Raw genomic sequence first — 15,351 nt, 5'->3', positions numbered from 1 at the left:
TTCGATCGCATGAGCAAGATGACAATTTTCAAGAACTCTTTGGGAATATTGTCAAATCACTTGAACAAGTACTCTAATGATTTTGAAGAACTCTTACGGAATATTGTACAATCACTTGAACAAGAATCCTATTGATTGTCAAGAACTCAAAGGGAATATTGTTCTATCACATCAAAATGGAAGACCTCTTGGAAAATATTGTCTTCTCACACGAAGGGAGACCGAGTGATTTTTGAGAACTCTTGGGGAATATTGTTCTATCACATGAACGGGAACCCTATTGATTTTGCGGAATAATCCTCCCAAGGGAGCTTTTTTATTTTGAGTATCCTATTGAAGAATCTTGCAGTAGCTAGGCTCAAAAGATATTTCTCTGCATGTGCTTTGCTATTTCTCCCAGTTAGCACACCTCTTCTCCTGCTCTGTCTTAATTATAAAAACGTCCTTGTCTGAAGGTTGTCGAGTTCTGCCGGGCTTGGAGGAAACAGCTGTGACATAAATCTCCCACGCGCTGGGAATTCCGGAGCAGGAAGTGCAGCGAAGACAGGTAGCATTCACGCCACTCGGGCATGATGGCTACATCTGAGCTACAGTTCAGCATCTAAAAATAGAACACGGCCCGTCTATTTTTACTTCAGAGAAAGAAGACGTCGTTTATTTAAAGCAAAAGGGAGAAATATCCCATTAAAACCAATAATTGTTGATCTCTCACTATTACTGTAAACGCAGCAGAAGTTCTATACTGTAAAACTACTGTAAAGTTTTTGTTTAATAATCCAAAATTGTCAGAAACAAAAACAAAAAAAATCCAAATAAACATTGTTTATTACATAATTATTAACCCAAGCAGAATAGGTTTCACTCCCCCAAAAATTACTTTTAACTTTCAACTGAAATTGGGTCAATTTTATCCGGGGTGTAGTTTGTTTATTCAAAAATGACTGAAACAAAAGAAAATCGCAACAAATGTGGCAGTGTAATACACCAAAAATTACATTTAACTTTTTTTTTTTTTTTTCTTAAAATGGGCCAATTTGACCCAGAGCGTGTTTTGATTCAAAAGTGTCTGAAATGGGAAAGAAAATACAAACAAATAAGGTTTAAATCTCATTATTACATAAAATTTCAAACCAAAAAATTAACTATATAATTTTTTGAATGGGTCAATTTGAACCAGAGCATGTTAAGTTTATCCAACAGTGTCACAAACAACAACAAATTCTAATAAACGTTGTTTTCATCTCGTTATTGAGCCAAAAACAGTGGCTATAGTCTACATACCCCTATTCAAATGCCAGGTTTTTGTGATATAAAAACATTTCCACTATTAATGTGGCCTATAACCTGTATGAATAATTGAAAAAAATGGGGAAAACATTAAATGGGGGATTCTGAACAGTACAACAGCACAAAACCCTGAGGTCAGGAAAAGCCTACTTGAACACCTGAACTTTATGACCCAATGCATGTTTAATGACCTAAAAGTGTCAGAAACGAAAAAACCAAAACAGAACAAATTTTTATATTACTAACAGATCAAGTTTCATACCAAATAGACATCATGACATCACATCATGACCTCACAAACATGTGACATCATACTATGACATCATTGTCTGACGGCATGACTTCATCCTGTGACACCAGTGTGACATCGTAGCATAACATGATAGCAGTGTGTTTTGGGGCCTGGCTACCTGCTGGATTGGAGCCGCTGGGCCCTGTCAGCAAAATGCGGGTAAAAATGTCGTGTGACCACCAGGGCCGGGGGCCAAATGGAAGTGCCAGCTTAGCACACATATAAAGTGTCCTCCTCGTGTTGGCGGGGAGGGGCACCATGACACAAGCGAGGAAGCATGAGGTCACTAAATATCACTGGTGCATAAGCGTGTGTGTAATTCTGTGTGTGTGGTTTCGAGTGTGTTGAAGAGTGTGTGTGTCAGTGGTATGAGGTCACTAAAAACCGTGTGCAGGAGTGTGTGTGTGTGTGTGTGTGTGTGTGGATGTGTGTTAGTGTGCTTAAGTTTGGGAGTGTGTGCGTGTGTGTGCTGCTTGGCACGTGTTGATGTGAAATGAGATGCAACCGCAGCGACGTGCGCACCACTGCAGTAATTCATCACTCCGTGACCGCCACGGCCAGGCCTCATATCTTCTCCACTGGCCTCTTATCTCCTTCCCCCAGGTGTGTCGCTCGCGACTGCCAAAGGTGGCATTAACAGCATTAACAGCACTTCAAACTTTTTTTTAAGATCTTTAAACACACCTTTAAAACAATACAAACCCATTCAAACATATATAATATATTGAGAGAGAGCAAGAACAATGGATAACACAAAATATTATACAAATGGTATAAAAAAATAGTAATTTTAATTTTTCTTCTTTTTTTTTTTTTTTGTCCTGTTCGGCTGTTAGGTCAAGCAGAATGGAAAATCTGTATCCCTTTTATGCCGGAACAGTTTTACTGTGTCACAGTGGAGTTTTTAAGCTTCCGCTTTGGTTTCTTAGTATTATAATTGAGGTTTATTGAGAATCAGACTTGATTAGTCGAACACGACAAAGTTTCTAGAAGGGAGAGAGAGAAACAAAGACAAAAGACAGAGCACTAATTGTAAACAGGATGAGAGAAGTGAATCATTACATTATCGACAACAATGAAACATTAAATATGAGTGTTGCATGGGGCTGTAGCGCTACAACCTGTGAGGGAAGGACAGGCCTGACAAGATAGAACAGGACAGTAACTACTGTAATAACCCAGCGGGAGTGCAATCGGTGAACCGCAAGATAGTAGGGGTTTACTGTATTGCTATGTTGCAATCTGGTGGCACCTTGATGCCAAGGAAACTATTTGAAGTGAGTTGAGGAACTTCATTTAAACAAAAATACTCCATTGTGCATCCGGCAGCTATAGGCATTTGCAGTACATTATAAACCAGGGGTCACCAACTTTGGGTACTGTACCGATTAATGTGAGAGGCTACCAGTTTGATACACACATCTGAAATAACGAATGTGTTCAAATTACATTTAATATGTTATGTTAATTTATGTGAAGACACTGATCTTGTTAATCATTTCTCACAATATTAAGGAAACACTTTGTTTCTCTAAATCTCTGCTCATGTTTACATTTTCAAATGATCACTTCTACAACATTGCTCGAAAATCACAATGTCCCATCCCTGGCGAGCTATTTTGAGAACAGGCCCATGGGCTAATCATGTGGCGGTTGGGGGCTACTTGACACCACATTGGTGACCCCTGGTATAAACACTCCCCTATCCCGCGCAAATAGCGGGAGTTCACTGGAGCTGAAAATCTGCGATATTCAAAACACCATAGCAATCCTTGTTCATACAGTATATAGTTTTATTCCTCCCACACATTTTAAACAAATTTACACACACACATACACACACACACACAGTGTGTGTGTGTGTATGAGTGTGTTTGAGTGAGTGAGTGGAGAAGTATTAAACACATGGTAAACATCTTTGAATGCAGAATACAAATTGTAATCAACAAATGTAGAGTATAGCACAGTGGTTCTCAACTGCTGTCATCTTACGACCCACATTTTTCTATTTTTGCAAGGTCGCAACCAGCTTTTATAGACGTTAATAACAATAAAGATGTTTTTTTGTTTGTTTGTTTAAAAAGAGCCTATGAAAACACAAACACAATATATTATATTTTTTTAAACACTGTTTGAACCCACGACCAGTTCCGAATCACTGGTATAGGAAATACGTACAGTATTGTAGTGTCTGTTTACATGCATATGCCTTTAAGAGGATGGGCCTGGTGAGATGGCATTTTACGCCAGCGAGTCTACGTGTGATTGTCCGGGTGTGAGCTGTGGGCTACAGCAACTCCTGCTTGAGTGTACTTAGTCTGCATTCCTCATCTCCCAGCATTCAATAAACGGCTGAAAAGTATATCGGCAACTGTGCCTCTCCTTTCCCACATGCGAGGGCATCGCAGTCAGCAAATATACTGTGAAAACCCATTTAAAAATTCTAAAAGTACTGATTTATTCAACAGTTGGACTTTATATGGGTAGTGTATATTTAAAGTAGATATTTATGTGTTTTACATTTTTCATTTGACTTCTTACAGCTCTTGGGCGGCACTTCCTTTTTCTACCACTTGGTGGTGCTGTTGATCTGTTTTTCCAAATTTCTCCCTCCTGTGCTGAGCTCGTCACACACAGGTACGTCGACCCTCTTTGTTTTTCAAATGCTGCATATGAAAATGGCTTCTTTTTCTTTCCGTGTCTTGACGCCGTGGTGTGTTTATGGTATCATCGTTCATCACAATTACAGGATGCCACCTTGCTTTCTTGATAAAGTAAAAAAAAAACAATAATTATATCCCAAGCGTCAGATTGGATTGTATTGCATTCAAAAGGGTTTGTGGCATTAAACTGTGCAAGAGGCATTTAGCAATTTTTACAAATACATAACATAATAAACATACTTAATAGTATAATAAGGACATGTTTCACTCGCAGTTATTTTTTATTAGAAACGTTTCATGATAAATTACTGTATTTGCATGTGATAAAAACGCACTTATGTGCTTTGTAGATTATGCCTCGACGTATCGTATATTTAATTAGATAAGTCTCGAGAAAAAAAATTGCTTAATTAATAATAATCTGTTTAATTATACCTATAATCACATGTAATAATATTTTTGTTTTTTTGACATATTTAATTATATATTTTGTATTAAGTACAAACCTATGTTGGTTGTTGCAACCTGTAGGTAATTAATTGCAATTACTGTATACCGGATTGCATTTAATAGTTATACTATTTCTTATGTATTTCTATTATTATTATTTAATGATTTTGTAATAAATACATTCAGTAAATGTTTGTTGCAGCCTACTTGTATTACTTCATAATTATAATCGCATTTAATGTTTTCAAGTGTGTTTTTAAATGAATATTTTTTTCATCTTTATGTCTACAGGTTATATTTTGTAAGAAATAAAAATCAGTACACTGTTGCAGCTTGTAGTAGATGTATAATTATTCTGAAATATTATTGTATTTAATATTCTCAAAGATTAAATAATCAAAATCTCAAAATAGTTGTAGCATCTTGTACATGTATAACTGCACCAAATTATCATACTTATTAATAAAAACCATATTTTACCCATTTATTTTTAAACTCAATCCTTTTTTATGAAATACATTTCTCAAAACCCTTTTTACAGCCTGTAGCTGTCTAATTACATCTAATTACACATAATGAACAATTAAAATCAAATGTAAAATGTTTTAATTAGGCCTGCCTGCAGACGTAAAGTATAATTAGCTATAATTCTGCATCTACAGGCAACAACCACTCACTGATTTTTACTCATTAAATATATTGAATTCAATTGTTTTCAATGAAAATTATAATGTGTAATGAGTAAAAAAAAGAAATAAATAAACGGTTAAACCGTGTCTGTATTCCTTTAGATTATGAAAAATGTAAAGAAATAAACATACATTGATGTATAATAAGAGGACAAAAGAGCAGGGTGCCGTTTGAAAATAAAGCTATTTTTATTGTCAATGCATTCAACATGATTAGATCAACTGTCGTACGTAGTAAAATTTCCCCCCAAACGGAAAACACCTACCCCCCCCCCCCCCCCCCCCCCCCTCCACACACACACACACACAGACACAAAATATTATTATTATTAGCAATACCATGGTCACACTTTGTATTTCAAATCAGAACCCTTTGTATTTACACATGGTCTGCATGTGGAGTGGATATGGTTTCCCGTAGTAGTGCATGCACTCACTCACACACATTGTGTCTATATTCATGTAGGATATAAAATACAACTCACTGTACATTTACACATATTTCCATCTTCCCTTCTGAGACGGGGTAAGTGCTTCATAAATAGATTCATTTCAAACGTGACATTTGTTTTTTGGACACAAAAAGAAACCTTCCAGAAAAGGAGTGCAAAGGGGAGGGGGGGACGGGGGCACCACAAGGGGGGGTGGCGAAGTCAGTGATGATGATTCTAAGAGATTGGTTCTCAAACTTTTGATTCTCCGCAATGGCTTCTGCTAACGACCCAAGCTAAACTTGGCTCCTCCCCGACATAAAATGTATCAAATTCCAACGTTTTTGAAAATTAAGCCCTCAATGCCAGCTTTATTTAGCAACATGAAATTTGTTAGACATGAGTAGACCCAACAAAAAAGTCGCAAGAAGCCATGACTGAATAGACACAGGAAGTCTGCCATTTTGCTTCAAAGTAGCCACTTGAGGCTCATTTTGACTGTTTCAGGGTTACTTCTAAGACAAATGCTCCAAGGGAGTTTTTGAAAAGTCAACATGAAATTTGGTCAGCATGTCTACAATGAGTCGACCCGTAGTCTCCGCAAGCCATGATTGCAAAGAGACAGAAAGTCTGCCATTTTTTTTCTCCACATCGTTTCCAAGGGTCCTTCAAATACAAACTCCCCCGAGAGAGTCTTCCAAAATTCAGCCACAGAAGCCAGTTTGACTTAGTAACATGAACTTTTGTAGGCGTGTCGCATGAGTAGACCCACCGAAAAGTCTCAAGAAGCCATTACTGAAAAGACACAGCAAGTCTGCCATTTCCCTTTCAAGTGGCCGTTTTAGGGTCATTTTGGTCCTTTACGGGTGAACTTGTCCGAAAGAGCAAAAATTTGAAACATATAAAAGTCAGTCCCCAAAGCGAGGGCCACTTACAACGTGAAAAAGCCTCAGGTACGTAGTACCATAATTCTGTAGGGCTAAGTCATATAAACACACTAGCTTTAGGATATCAGTGGGCTAGCTATGTTTACTTGTTTTAGGAAATTTTGCAAGGTAACATTTTTCTGCAATATTTTTGCTTAAAGTAAATAATATACTGAATTCCACATTTGATGATTTTTTTTTCTCTTGTTTTTTTTAAGCCTGGTTTTTAGAACGTAGTCGCTTTTTTGAAAAATTGTCGCTAAGCTAAGTGGCTAAATATAGTGACCAAATGGCGAAGTTGGCAACACTGACTGTGCTTTTATAAACTACACCCTCTCTGTTTGCAGCCACGTTGTAAGTGTAAGCAGTGCATTCAGCTTGCAACGATGGATAAATATCACATTTCATTCAGTTCCATTCACGAATATTTAGGTTGAAATATTCAAAACATGAATGGTAGAATACGCACCTGCCTTGTCGTGGTTCGCTATTTCCGCATTCACCTAGTCACTATTTATTTATTTTTTTGCTCTTTCTGAAACAACCCAAGATGCCACAATATGGAACTGAAGACCTGTCTATGTAAAAAAAAGTAGCACGGTAATTGCTCCAAAGAAGTATGTTGAAGTAATACATTTCAATTGATAGATAAGCCTTGTATGTCTGGTAGGAGCTAGGTTTAGCCTGGGTTGTTAGTAAGAGAAGCTTACAAAGAGTATTTGCTGGATGTACATACACACACACTTAGGGTGTATTTTTTCGAAATCAAATCAAAAAATCTCCAAAGTACCCAAATAGTTTGAGAACCCCTACTCAAAGACCACATGACTGACAGGGGCCCTTAAAGATTTTAGTTATTTTGCGGCACTGAAGCGGCAGGGCCCCCTTAATCCACCTAATTCCTGACAGGTCCCCCAGCGCCAGGTCCAGGGGCCTCAAGTCAATTGTGCGAGGTCATGTGACGTGACAGGTGGTGGCGCTCTCGGAAGGACTCGTTACAGATGGGACATTTGAGCTTCTCCTCGCGCCGCCGCTTGACCAGGGGCTCCATGGCGTACTCCTTCTTGTGGTGCGAGCGCATGTGGTACACCAGGTCCGAAGTCATGCGGAATGAGGCGTTGCACTTGGCGCACCAGTTCTGCGCCGGCAGGCACAGAGACGTGAAGGAGGGCGGCAGGAGTGTGAGCGCCGAGGGCATCTGCAACTGGACGGCGCCTGAGTTCTTGGGCCAGAAAGTGGCAGCTGCGGCGGCGGCAGCGTATACAAAGGGGCTCTGCTTGGCAACGCCGCCCGGCACAGGGCAGTTAGCGCCCAGCTCGGCGCCCTGCAGCTTGGCGGCCAGGTGGTCGGCCTGGTAGAGACGACTGGATGAGATGGTGTCGCCCACCGCAGGGTGGCAGTCCAGCAGCTTGGGCGGCAACACCAGCGGGGAGATCTGGGAGTAGGTGGATCGAGCCGGTTGACTGAAGGCGCTCTTCCTCTCGCTGCCGCTGCCTCCCTGGCTCACCGAGGTGAAGGCGCTCCCCATGGGTGGGGTTTGGGGCGGCTGCGTCTCTGACAGAACCTGCCGGATGTTCAGGTGCTTCTCCGAGGGGCTGCTGCTGGGACGGTCTTTGTTCTCAGAGTTGGCGGCCGACGGGCTTTTGCTGCCGCCGTGGTTCTTGAGAGTCTGAACCGACTTCTTGACTTCGGTGAAGGCGCTGCACTTGGTCTCCGAGGAACTGGAAGAGGAAAGTGACCGGTGATTCTCCTCTAAGCCGTACACTCCCCGGTAGTTCTGCGCCGACGTCGCCAGCTCCTCCTTGGACTTGGACTGCGGCAGGCCGGGTCGTCGGCACTCCCGGTCCTCCACCGCGGAGAACTTCCTCTTCCCCGAGCTCTCGCTGCACACCTCTGCCTCTCTGTCGCGCAGGGGGCTTCCGGTCCGGTTGTTTTCCATGTCCCGAGCCAGGTTGTGAAAGTCCGTGGAGGGTTTGCTTCCGTCGCCCTCAGAGCGGCCGTGCTTGGGGCTGCTCCTGGTGGGCGTTGCGTTGGGACGGTCCGGGCTGCGCTCCCTGCTGGGCTCCTCGTCTGCCCCCGTCAGGCTCTGCAGTCTTTTGGTGCAGCGGAAGCGGAGGTGCGCCAAGAACGGGAACTCGAACTGGAACCTCTGACTGCAGTCCGGGCACGAGTGGTGGGATGAACCTTTTTTGGGAGAAAGACACAAACATTAATTTCTAATGATACGTCATACTTTCACAGACCAAACTAGTCATTTATCTTCAGATTTGCTTGCAACAAAACTCTCGCTTCAACTTTTGTTTTTTGCAAGAGAAGACCCCCCCCATCCATCCCCCCATATCTACTGTCGTGATTGCAAACACTAGAAACTAGATTAAAATGATCTTTTGTCATTGAATACCTCCTCAACATACAGTACTGTAGCTGCCACAAACCCTTGGAACTGGTGACGACAAAAACTAGAAACTCTAGATCAAGCTCTTTTGTGAGAAGACCTCCCAAATGTATAAACACTACAAACTGGTGACCACAAAGCCTAGATACAAAATTACGACCTTCCAGATGTGTCGTAGCAACCTCACTAATGTAATGTGGTGACCACAAACACGAGAAACTCTTCTTTTACAAGAGAAGACCTCCAAAACATACTGTAGCAGCAACCTCCCCGCATACTGAAGCTACCGTAAACCTGAGAGTCACCTTTGCTCTTAGCCGACACCCTGGCGGCAGTGAGCAGCAGCAGTTCCACCAGGTCCTTCCCGTACCACACCAGCAGCTCCTCGTCCTTCTCGATGCGCCTAAGCGAGCGGTAGAAGAGTTGGCCGTTCTTCACGTACGCCTCCAGGTTCTGCTCGTCCTTGTCGCGGGCCGACTGCACCAGACGAAGCCACGTCAGGCCCTCCGACGTGCTGTTGGCCGCGGATGTGTCCACCTGTCAAAGGCATCAAATACACGTTATCATTAGTAACAGTCCCCATTCACTACAATGGACGCCTGCATATTCGCAGTTCGGCATTTGCAAAGTCACCTTTTTGTAGATTTTTTTTTTAACCAATCCATGTTATTCGCGCTTCCCGATCCCCTGCCTATTTGCAGAAACCCCTACTTTCTTGCATTTTTCTGACCCTATCCCCTGCTTGTTCTTGGGTTTTTTTCTCGAAAAAAAATGATCATGGCAATTATAAGGGAGCCTCAATTACGCATGGATTTTCGTTATTTGTGGTCGTGAATAACAGAGGTCCACTGTATTGTTACACACTAGGCTTTAATTATTATTTTTATTTTACATCTTCAGACACGTCAAAATGCTGAAAAATACGCTTAAATTTTTTTTTTTTTAAATGTCAATTTGAAAACATTTTGAGAAATTACTACACAATTTTATAAAATTTGAATTTAGAATCCATTTACTAAATACGATTCTGTTTTTGAGCACAAAATGTAAGGTAAAACAGCTGCTCTATGAAAAATAAAGCTTTTCTTATTGAATATACGGTAAGAGTCATCATTCACTATTACGACAGCCAGCTTCAATTACAAATCATTACAAGTTTTTTTTTTTTAAACACATTTTTAAAAACAAATGCTCAAACATACATGTTGACATTTTAGGAAAGGATCGGCATTTTTAAATCATTTTGATGCATTTAAATATATATGTATATATAGAAAAGAAAACATCTAATTTTCAGCAAAGTTTTTTTCTATTTGAACTCAAACTACAAAATATAGAGATTACATTTAGAGTAAACTAAAACGGTAGGCTTTAAAAGAAATTGTTTTTTTGCGTGTGACAATAGCAGATACTAAAACAAAAGTGGGTTAAAGATAAAAATGATTTAATTATTTTTGCTTTCACATTTTGTCAATTTCAAAAGGAGATTTTTCATCCATCCATCCATCCATCCACCCATCCACCCATCCATTTTCTTTTACCGCTTCTCCTCACTAGGGTCGCGGAAGAGATTTTGCAAAATTCAAAATTTAAAAAAGAGATTTTTGAAAAAGATATCTGTGATCTACTTTTGGTTCTGATTTGTCAAAATTCAATCAAATCAATGTGGAACACTTTGTGTGCACATTGCACAAGTTAATCGATCTGAATTGAGACCACATTTCAAGGTGATCTTGGTGGGTTAATGGAATGGTCCACAGACTCCAGACAATATTATAATTAATACAGTAGTCATTTAAAAAAATGAAACAGATTAGATTCCTATTTGTGTTCAAATTGCTAATTCACATTGAAAGCGGATTTTGTTCTTTGTGGTCCATTTCAGTTTCTGACAACTCCACAGTCGTGACCAACATCAGATTTTGATGCTGACTTTTATATCGTGTTTTGTGTTCACAGATACTACACAATTTTTGCATTCACGTTTTTTTGCTGTTGTTGTTTGTTGTAAAAAAAAAATGTTTAATATATATATCACAATATGCCTTTGATGTCTCCCCCCCCCCCCAAAAAAAATGTGTATCGCTGTATCGTGATATCGTTGGCAAAATATGGCATTACTATTGCAAAAGTTTCTAGAAGTTAAATTTCATCAATATCATGATGTGCATTTAATGTCTTTTTTTCCCTTCAAAATATTGCAATATCACGAGTTATACTGTGATTTTCTCATCTATTATTGAATTATTTAAATTGAAATGTTCCTTCCTTTCAGTTCCATCGTATTGTATATTATTGATTTTTTTTCCTTCCTGTTATGAGATTATTGCAGTACCATGATAGCAATGTTGGCAAAATATCCAAATATCGTGAGACGAGATTTACAAATCCTGACTTTTATTTTATCCCCCCCCCCACACACACACAATCTATTACTTGTCACTGCATCATGATATCATCGCTGAGGAAATATCAAAATATCTATATAATAAGGGTGGGTGGGGAATGTGGAGTCGTGCTTTTACCCGGAATATGTAGGGTGCGGTGCGCTTGTCGGTGGCCTTGAGCGCGATGAAGGCGATGCTGTCGTACATGGACGTGTGGCTGAGCACGCACGGCCCGAAGATGGCGCTCTCGGGCACGTCGCAGGTGGTGTAGACGCTGGTGAAGATGTCCGTCAGACACTGTTGCACCGCCTTGGCGTCGCCGTCCCACAGCTGCGCCTTGTGGTGCGAGCTCGACTCCTCCATGGCCGGACTCTGGGTGACATACAACGCATCAGGTCATATTTATACCTCGTACCTCGGAGCAAAAAAAAAATAAAATAAATGCACAATGCTCGCAGAAGGGGGAAATAAATCAGTTCTTGTACGCCGAAGCAACTGAAAATTTCTCTCCGTGGTTAATAATATTCATCCAAAAAAATAAAAAACTAAGATAATATAAATAACACCTTTAAAGTGTTTCTCAAGACGCTTTTTTACATGTTAAGGCAAAAAAAATACGTCACTGCAATTTCGACCTCATTACGACAACAACCTGTTTTTATAAGCACTGACATTAATGAAAGAACAAAAATATCGTCTCTTTTGAAACAATAACATTGGCCGCTGACGGTATTAAGAACACTCATGCTCATTATTAATATTATTATTATTGCTTCTCGTTTTACACGTTTACACGTCAGTTAATCAAACTTCCATATTCACACTTGTATACTTCAATTAGTCTTACTGAGATTTGCTTCACGTGTAAAATGAGTTATAAATAAAATGATGATATTATTATTATTATTACAACTAACAATTGTTCGTACTAATTATTGTGCGTGTAGATTTGGGGTCCCACGCACCGTACGGATGTATTTTTTTCTACTGTATTCAATACAATATTCTCCAGTTTAATACAAATGTAATGATTGCATTACATTATTACATCGTAAAATGGCATAGAAATTGCGTATGATTGCAATTATTGACATTGTTGTAAGTGAAGAAAACAATTTGAAAACAACTTAAAAAAAATCCTTAATCCTTTTCGTAAAATCATTTTTTAATAGGAGTGTAAGATAGTATATACGGGGCTACGTGGAGTTTTACAAAAGCAGGAGTCACAAAAAGGAGTCTAATAATACAAATAATCTTAATCCTGATCCCGTCATGAAGTCATCCATTCTCTTTGTATCCTCTTTTACACGCTTTATATAGCAGCCTCATTTGCATAATCCGCCACTTTCCACCCGGCGCGGGAGAGAGTAATTAAAGCAGCACAAGCGCTTCATTATTGTGATGATGATTTATTTCTTTTTGTTTTTTGCTCTCTCCCCCTTTCGCGAAGATCCTCGCTTAAACTCGCACCTGACGCGCGTAATAATAATAATAATAATAATAAAAACACAACAAAAAGGGATTTTTAACATTTTAAACGAAACAAAAATGATGCTTTCTTGAATAAACTGTTATTTTAAATTCAATAAAAGGCATATGAATCGCGTGACAAGTGCAGAAATGTTGGCTTGTTTGTGTGCGCGTGTAAGCACGATTAGAATTTTGCGGTTTTGAGAGGATTTGGGTACCTGCAGAATGCTCAATTCGATGGAAACTATGTGCAGTTCAAATAGATTCGTTGTGAAATGAAACGACGCTTGCAAATGCTGATAACGAAAGTGACACTTTTCAGCAGCTTTGCCGACAAATGGAAAGATTTGCAATTGTAAGTAAGGACTTGGCACGGGACCTCGGGTTGCTTCACCCGGCTTCATCGGTCTCGGCGTGCTCGGTGCCGATCTGCCGACCCCCCCACCCCCACCCACCACCTCCCCCGCCCCCGACCCCCCCATAGTGTTGTTTTCAGCCCCTACCTCTTGTGCAGAATCGGAACCAAGTAATCCACAACCTGGAGCCACAAAAACCGACGAATAGGAACGAAGAAAAAGCAGCCAAAAAGCAAGAGGGGAAGGTTGCGGGGCTTCCTCAGTGTATGAGAACCAGGACCCGTCCGGCTCCGGCCTCGTGGCGCTCGCGCACGAGACGACGTGTTCCAGGGCTGTGGAAGACTCGCGGGGCGACACGCGCGTTTTGTTGGCCGCACATCATCTCTCCGATGAGGCGTGTCAGTCCGCGTCTCCTCCTTTTAACTCTTCACTGGCCGACCGCCGCTTGACGGCACTCAAGCCCGGCCCACCACCACGAACCCATCAACCCCCCCCCCCCCCCTCATTATTATTGTAATTCTCATCAAAAGCTTTGATGCTCACTAACCCACTTTGGGCAAATCAAATTTGAAGTCCAATAGGTGCGATAAGACTTCATTGATTTCCATACATACGCGATCAGAATGAACACAGAGCCGAGTCGACCTTTGCTCCAGTTGCAGCGAGCTTCAACTCCACATGCAGGTTCCGCCTCCGTGCACCGGAAGCCGGCTCAGGTGGCTTCCCGGCCGGCCCGGTTCGCCTAATTCTCTACCTACAGAGTTCCGTCTCCGAATTTCGGTCCATTTCGTGAGCAGTAGCCGCGTCAACAGACGCCTCAAGCGGCCCACGTGGCTCAGTTGGGATGGTGGTCTACTACCCTGTGCTGTTCATTTATTCTCATACATATTCATTAATGAAGACCCGAATTGACGTTCTATTATGCTCAATTTGCTTGACGTCACAACCATGTCCACAGTCAAGCCCTGTGCACCAGCCGGCTCGGGAACGTCTCCACATCCCAGTCGGGTTTTGTTGGTCCTCTACACTAATTCATATATCATCATATTGAACATTGACCTCAATGTATTTTGTGTTACGCTCAAGTTGCAACAACCTTCCCTACCCCCAGAACAGCAGTCCACTCCGCGAACTGGAGCCGACTCAGGAGACTCCTCAGACGGCCTCTCTCAGCTCTGCATCCCGACAGTTTATGGTGATCTATCTTGATTCATATTCATATATCATCGTAAATATTAACCCGAATTGAGCGCTCATTACCTTTATTATTACACACATCCACGCTCGAATTGCTACACAACCTTGTCCCTCTCCAGCCTCCACCTCCGAGCCCCGGGCCTGCCCGCGAAACGCGGCCGACTCAGGAGGCTCCCAATGGGGCTTTGCCTGGCTCAGCGTCCCGGCGGAGTGATGTGGGCGGTGGTCAACTCTCCAGCAATACCCCGAGGCGCGCTCAGGGGGCGCCAGCGTATAATGCTCGCGGCTGTGTGAGACGAGGGAGGCTATTTTTTTTTTTTTTTTTTTTACCTTGATGTCAAGTGCATGATTCATAAGCACTTTTAAAGGCAGGAATATGATGACAAATTGATGACGGTATTAAAGTGTAATCACACACTTTTTTAGCTCAATAATTTCCACTCAAGATCCACTTGAGGCGACTAATGACACAATTTGAAGATGTCTCGTCCTTTTAGGTGTTTGCCCTTGTGCTGCATCATAAATCCATCAGATCAATGGCGGCGGCGCATAAACAAATAAGACCTTCATCTTTTTGGATTATTCTAAATAAATCAAAATGGCCAAACAAACAGAATGCACCGGAAAGCTGCTCGATGTGGTTTTAATTATATCTATATAAAAACAAAACTGTGCTGCCCGAGGAGAGCTGTCATACTATAAAAAAAAAAAAAAAAACCATGACAATTTTATTTTGATTATCATCACCCTGGCCTTTGGGGTTTTGAAAAGAGCAAACATGGAAGATAGATTGGAGATATAATGTTAC

The 15,351-nt window shown here is 41.1% G+C and overlaps 1 protein-coding gene across 2 annotated transcripts; it reads right to left on the bottom strand.

Annotated features, from left to right (window-relative positions):
• Positions 1–5,663: 5,663 nt before the first annotated feature.
• On the bottom strand, positions 5,664–13,807 carry prdm8b (PR domain containing 8b). 2 transcript variants are annotated; one of them, XM_061766889.1, is made up of 4 exons: positions 13,494–13,807; positions 11,659–11,935; positions 9,439–9,670; positions 5,664–8,922 (listed from the first exon to the last, which is right to left on the bottom strand). In XM_061766889.1, exons 2-4 carry the CDS (start codon positions 11,881–11,883, stop codon positions 7,679–7,681), a joined length of 1,701 nt encoding a protein of 566 aa, XP_061622873.1. In that variant the 5' UTR covers positions 11,884–11,935; positions 13,494–13,807; the 3' UTR covers positions 5,664–7,678. The 2 variants fall into 2 exon arrangements, with proteins under 2 accessions (XP_061622873.1, XP_061622872.1); XM_061766888.1 differs by having other exon boundaries at positions 11,659–11,892.
• Positions 13,808–15,351: the final 1,544 nt, after the last annotated feature.

The sequence above is a fragment of the Phyllopteryx taeniolatus genome, chromosome 3, assembly GCF_024500385.1.
Source record: "Phyllopteryx taeniolatus isolate TA_2022b chromosome 3, UOR_Ptae_1.2, whole genome shotgun sequence".
NCBI classification, from domain to species: Eukaryota; Metazoa; Chordata; class Actinopteri; order Syngnathiformes; family Syngnathidae; genus Phyllopteryx; species Phyllopteryx taeniolatus.
The sequence above is the reverse complement of the archived record's forward strand: the minus strand, read 5'-3'. Positions and strand labels throughout refer to the sequence as shown.

Excerpts from the sequence above, each read along its gene's own strand:
- prdm8b (XM_061766889.1), bottom strand. The coding sequence starts at position 11,883 with ATGGAGGAGTCGAGCTCGCACCACAAGGCGCAGCTGTGGGACGGCGAC. Across the intron at positions 9,671-11,658 it reads CCGCACCCTACATATTCCGG|GTGGACACATCCGCGGCCAA; the intron begins GTAAAAGCACGA and ends TGCCTTTGACAG. Across the intron at positions 8,923-9,438 it reads GGTGTCGGCTAAGAGCAAAG|GTTCATCCCACCACTCGTGC; the intron begins GTGACTCTCAGG and ends CTCCCAAAAAAG.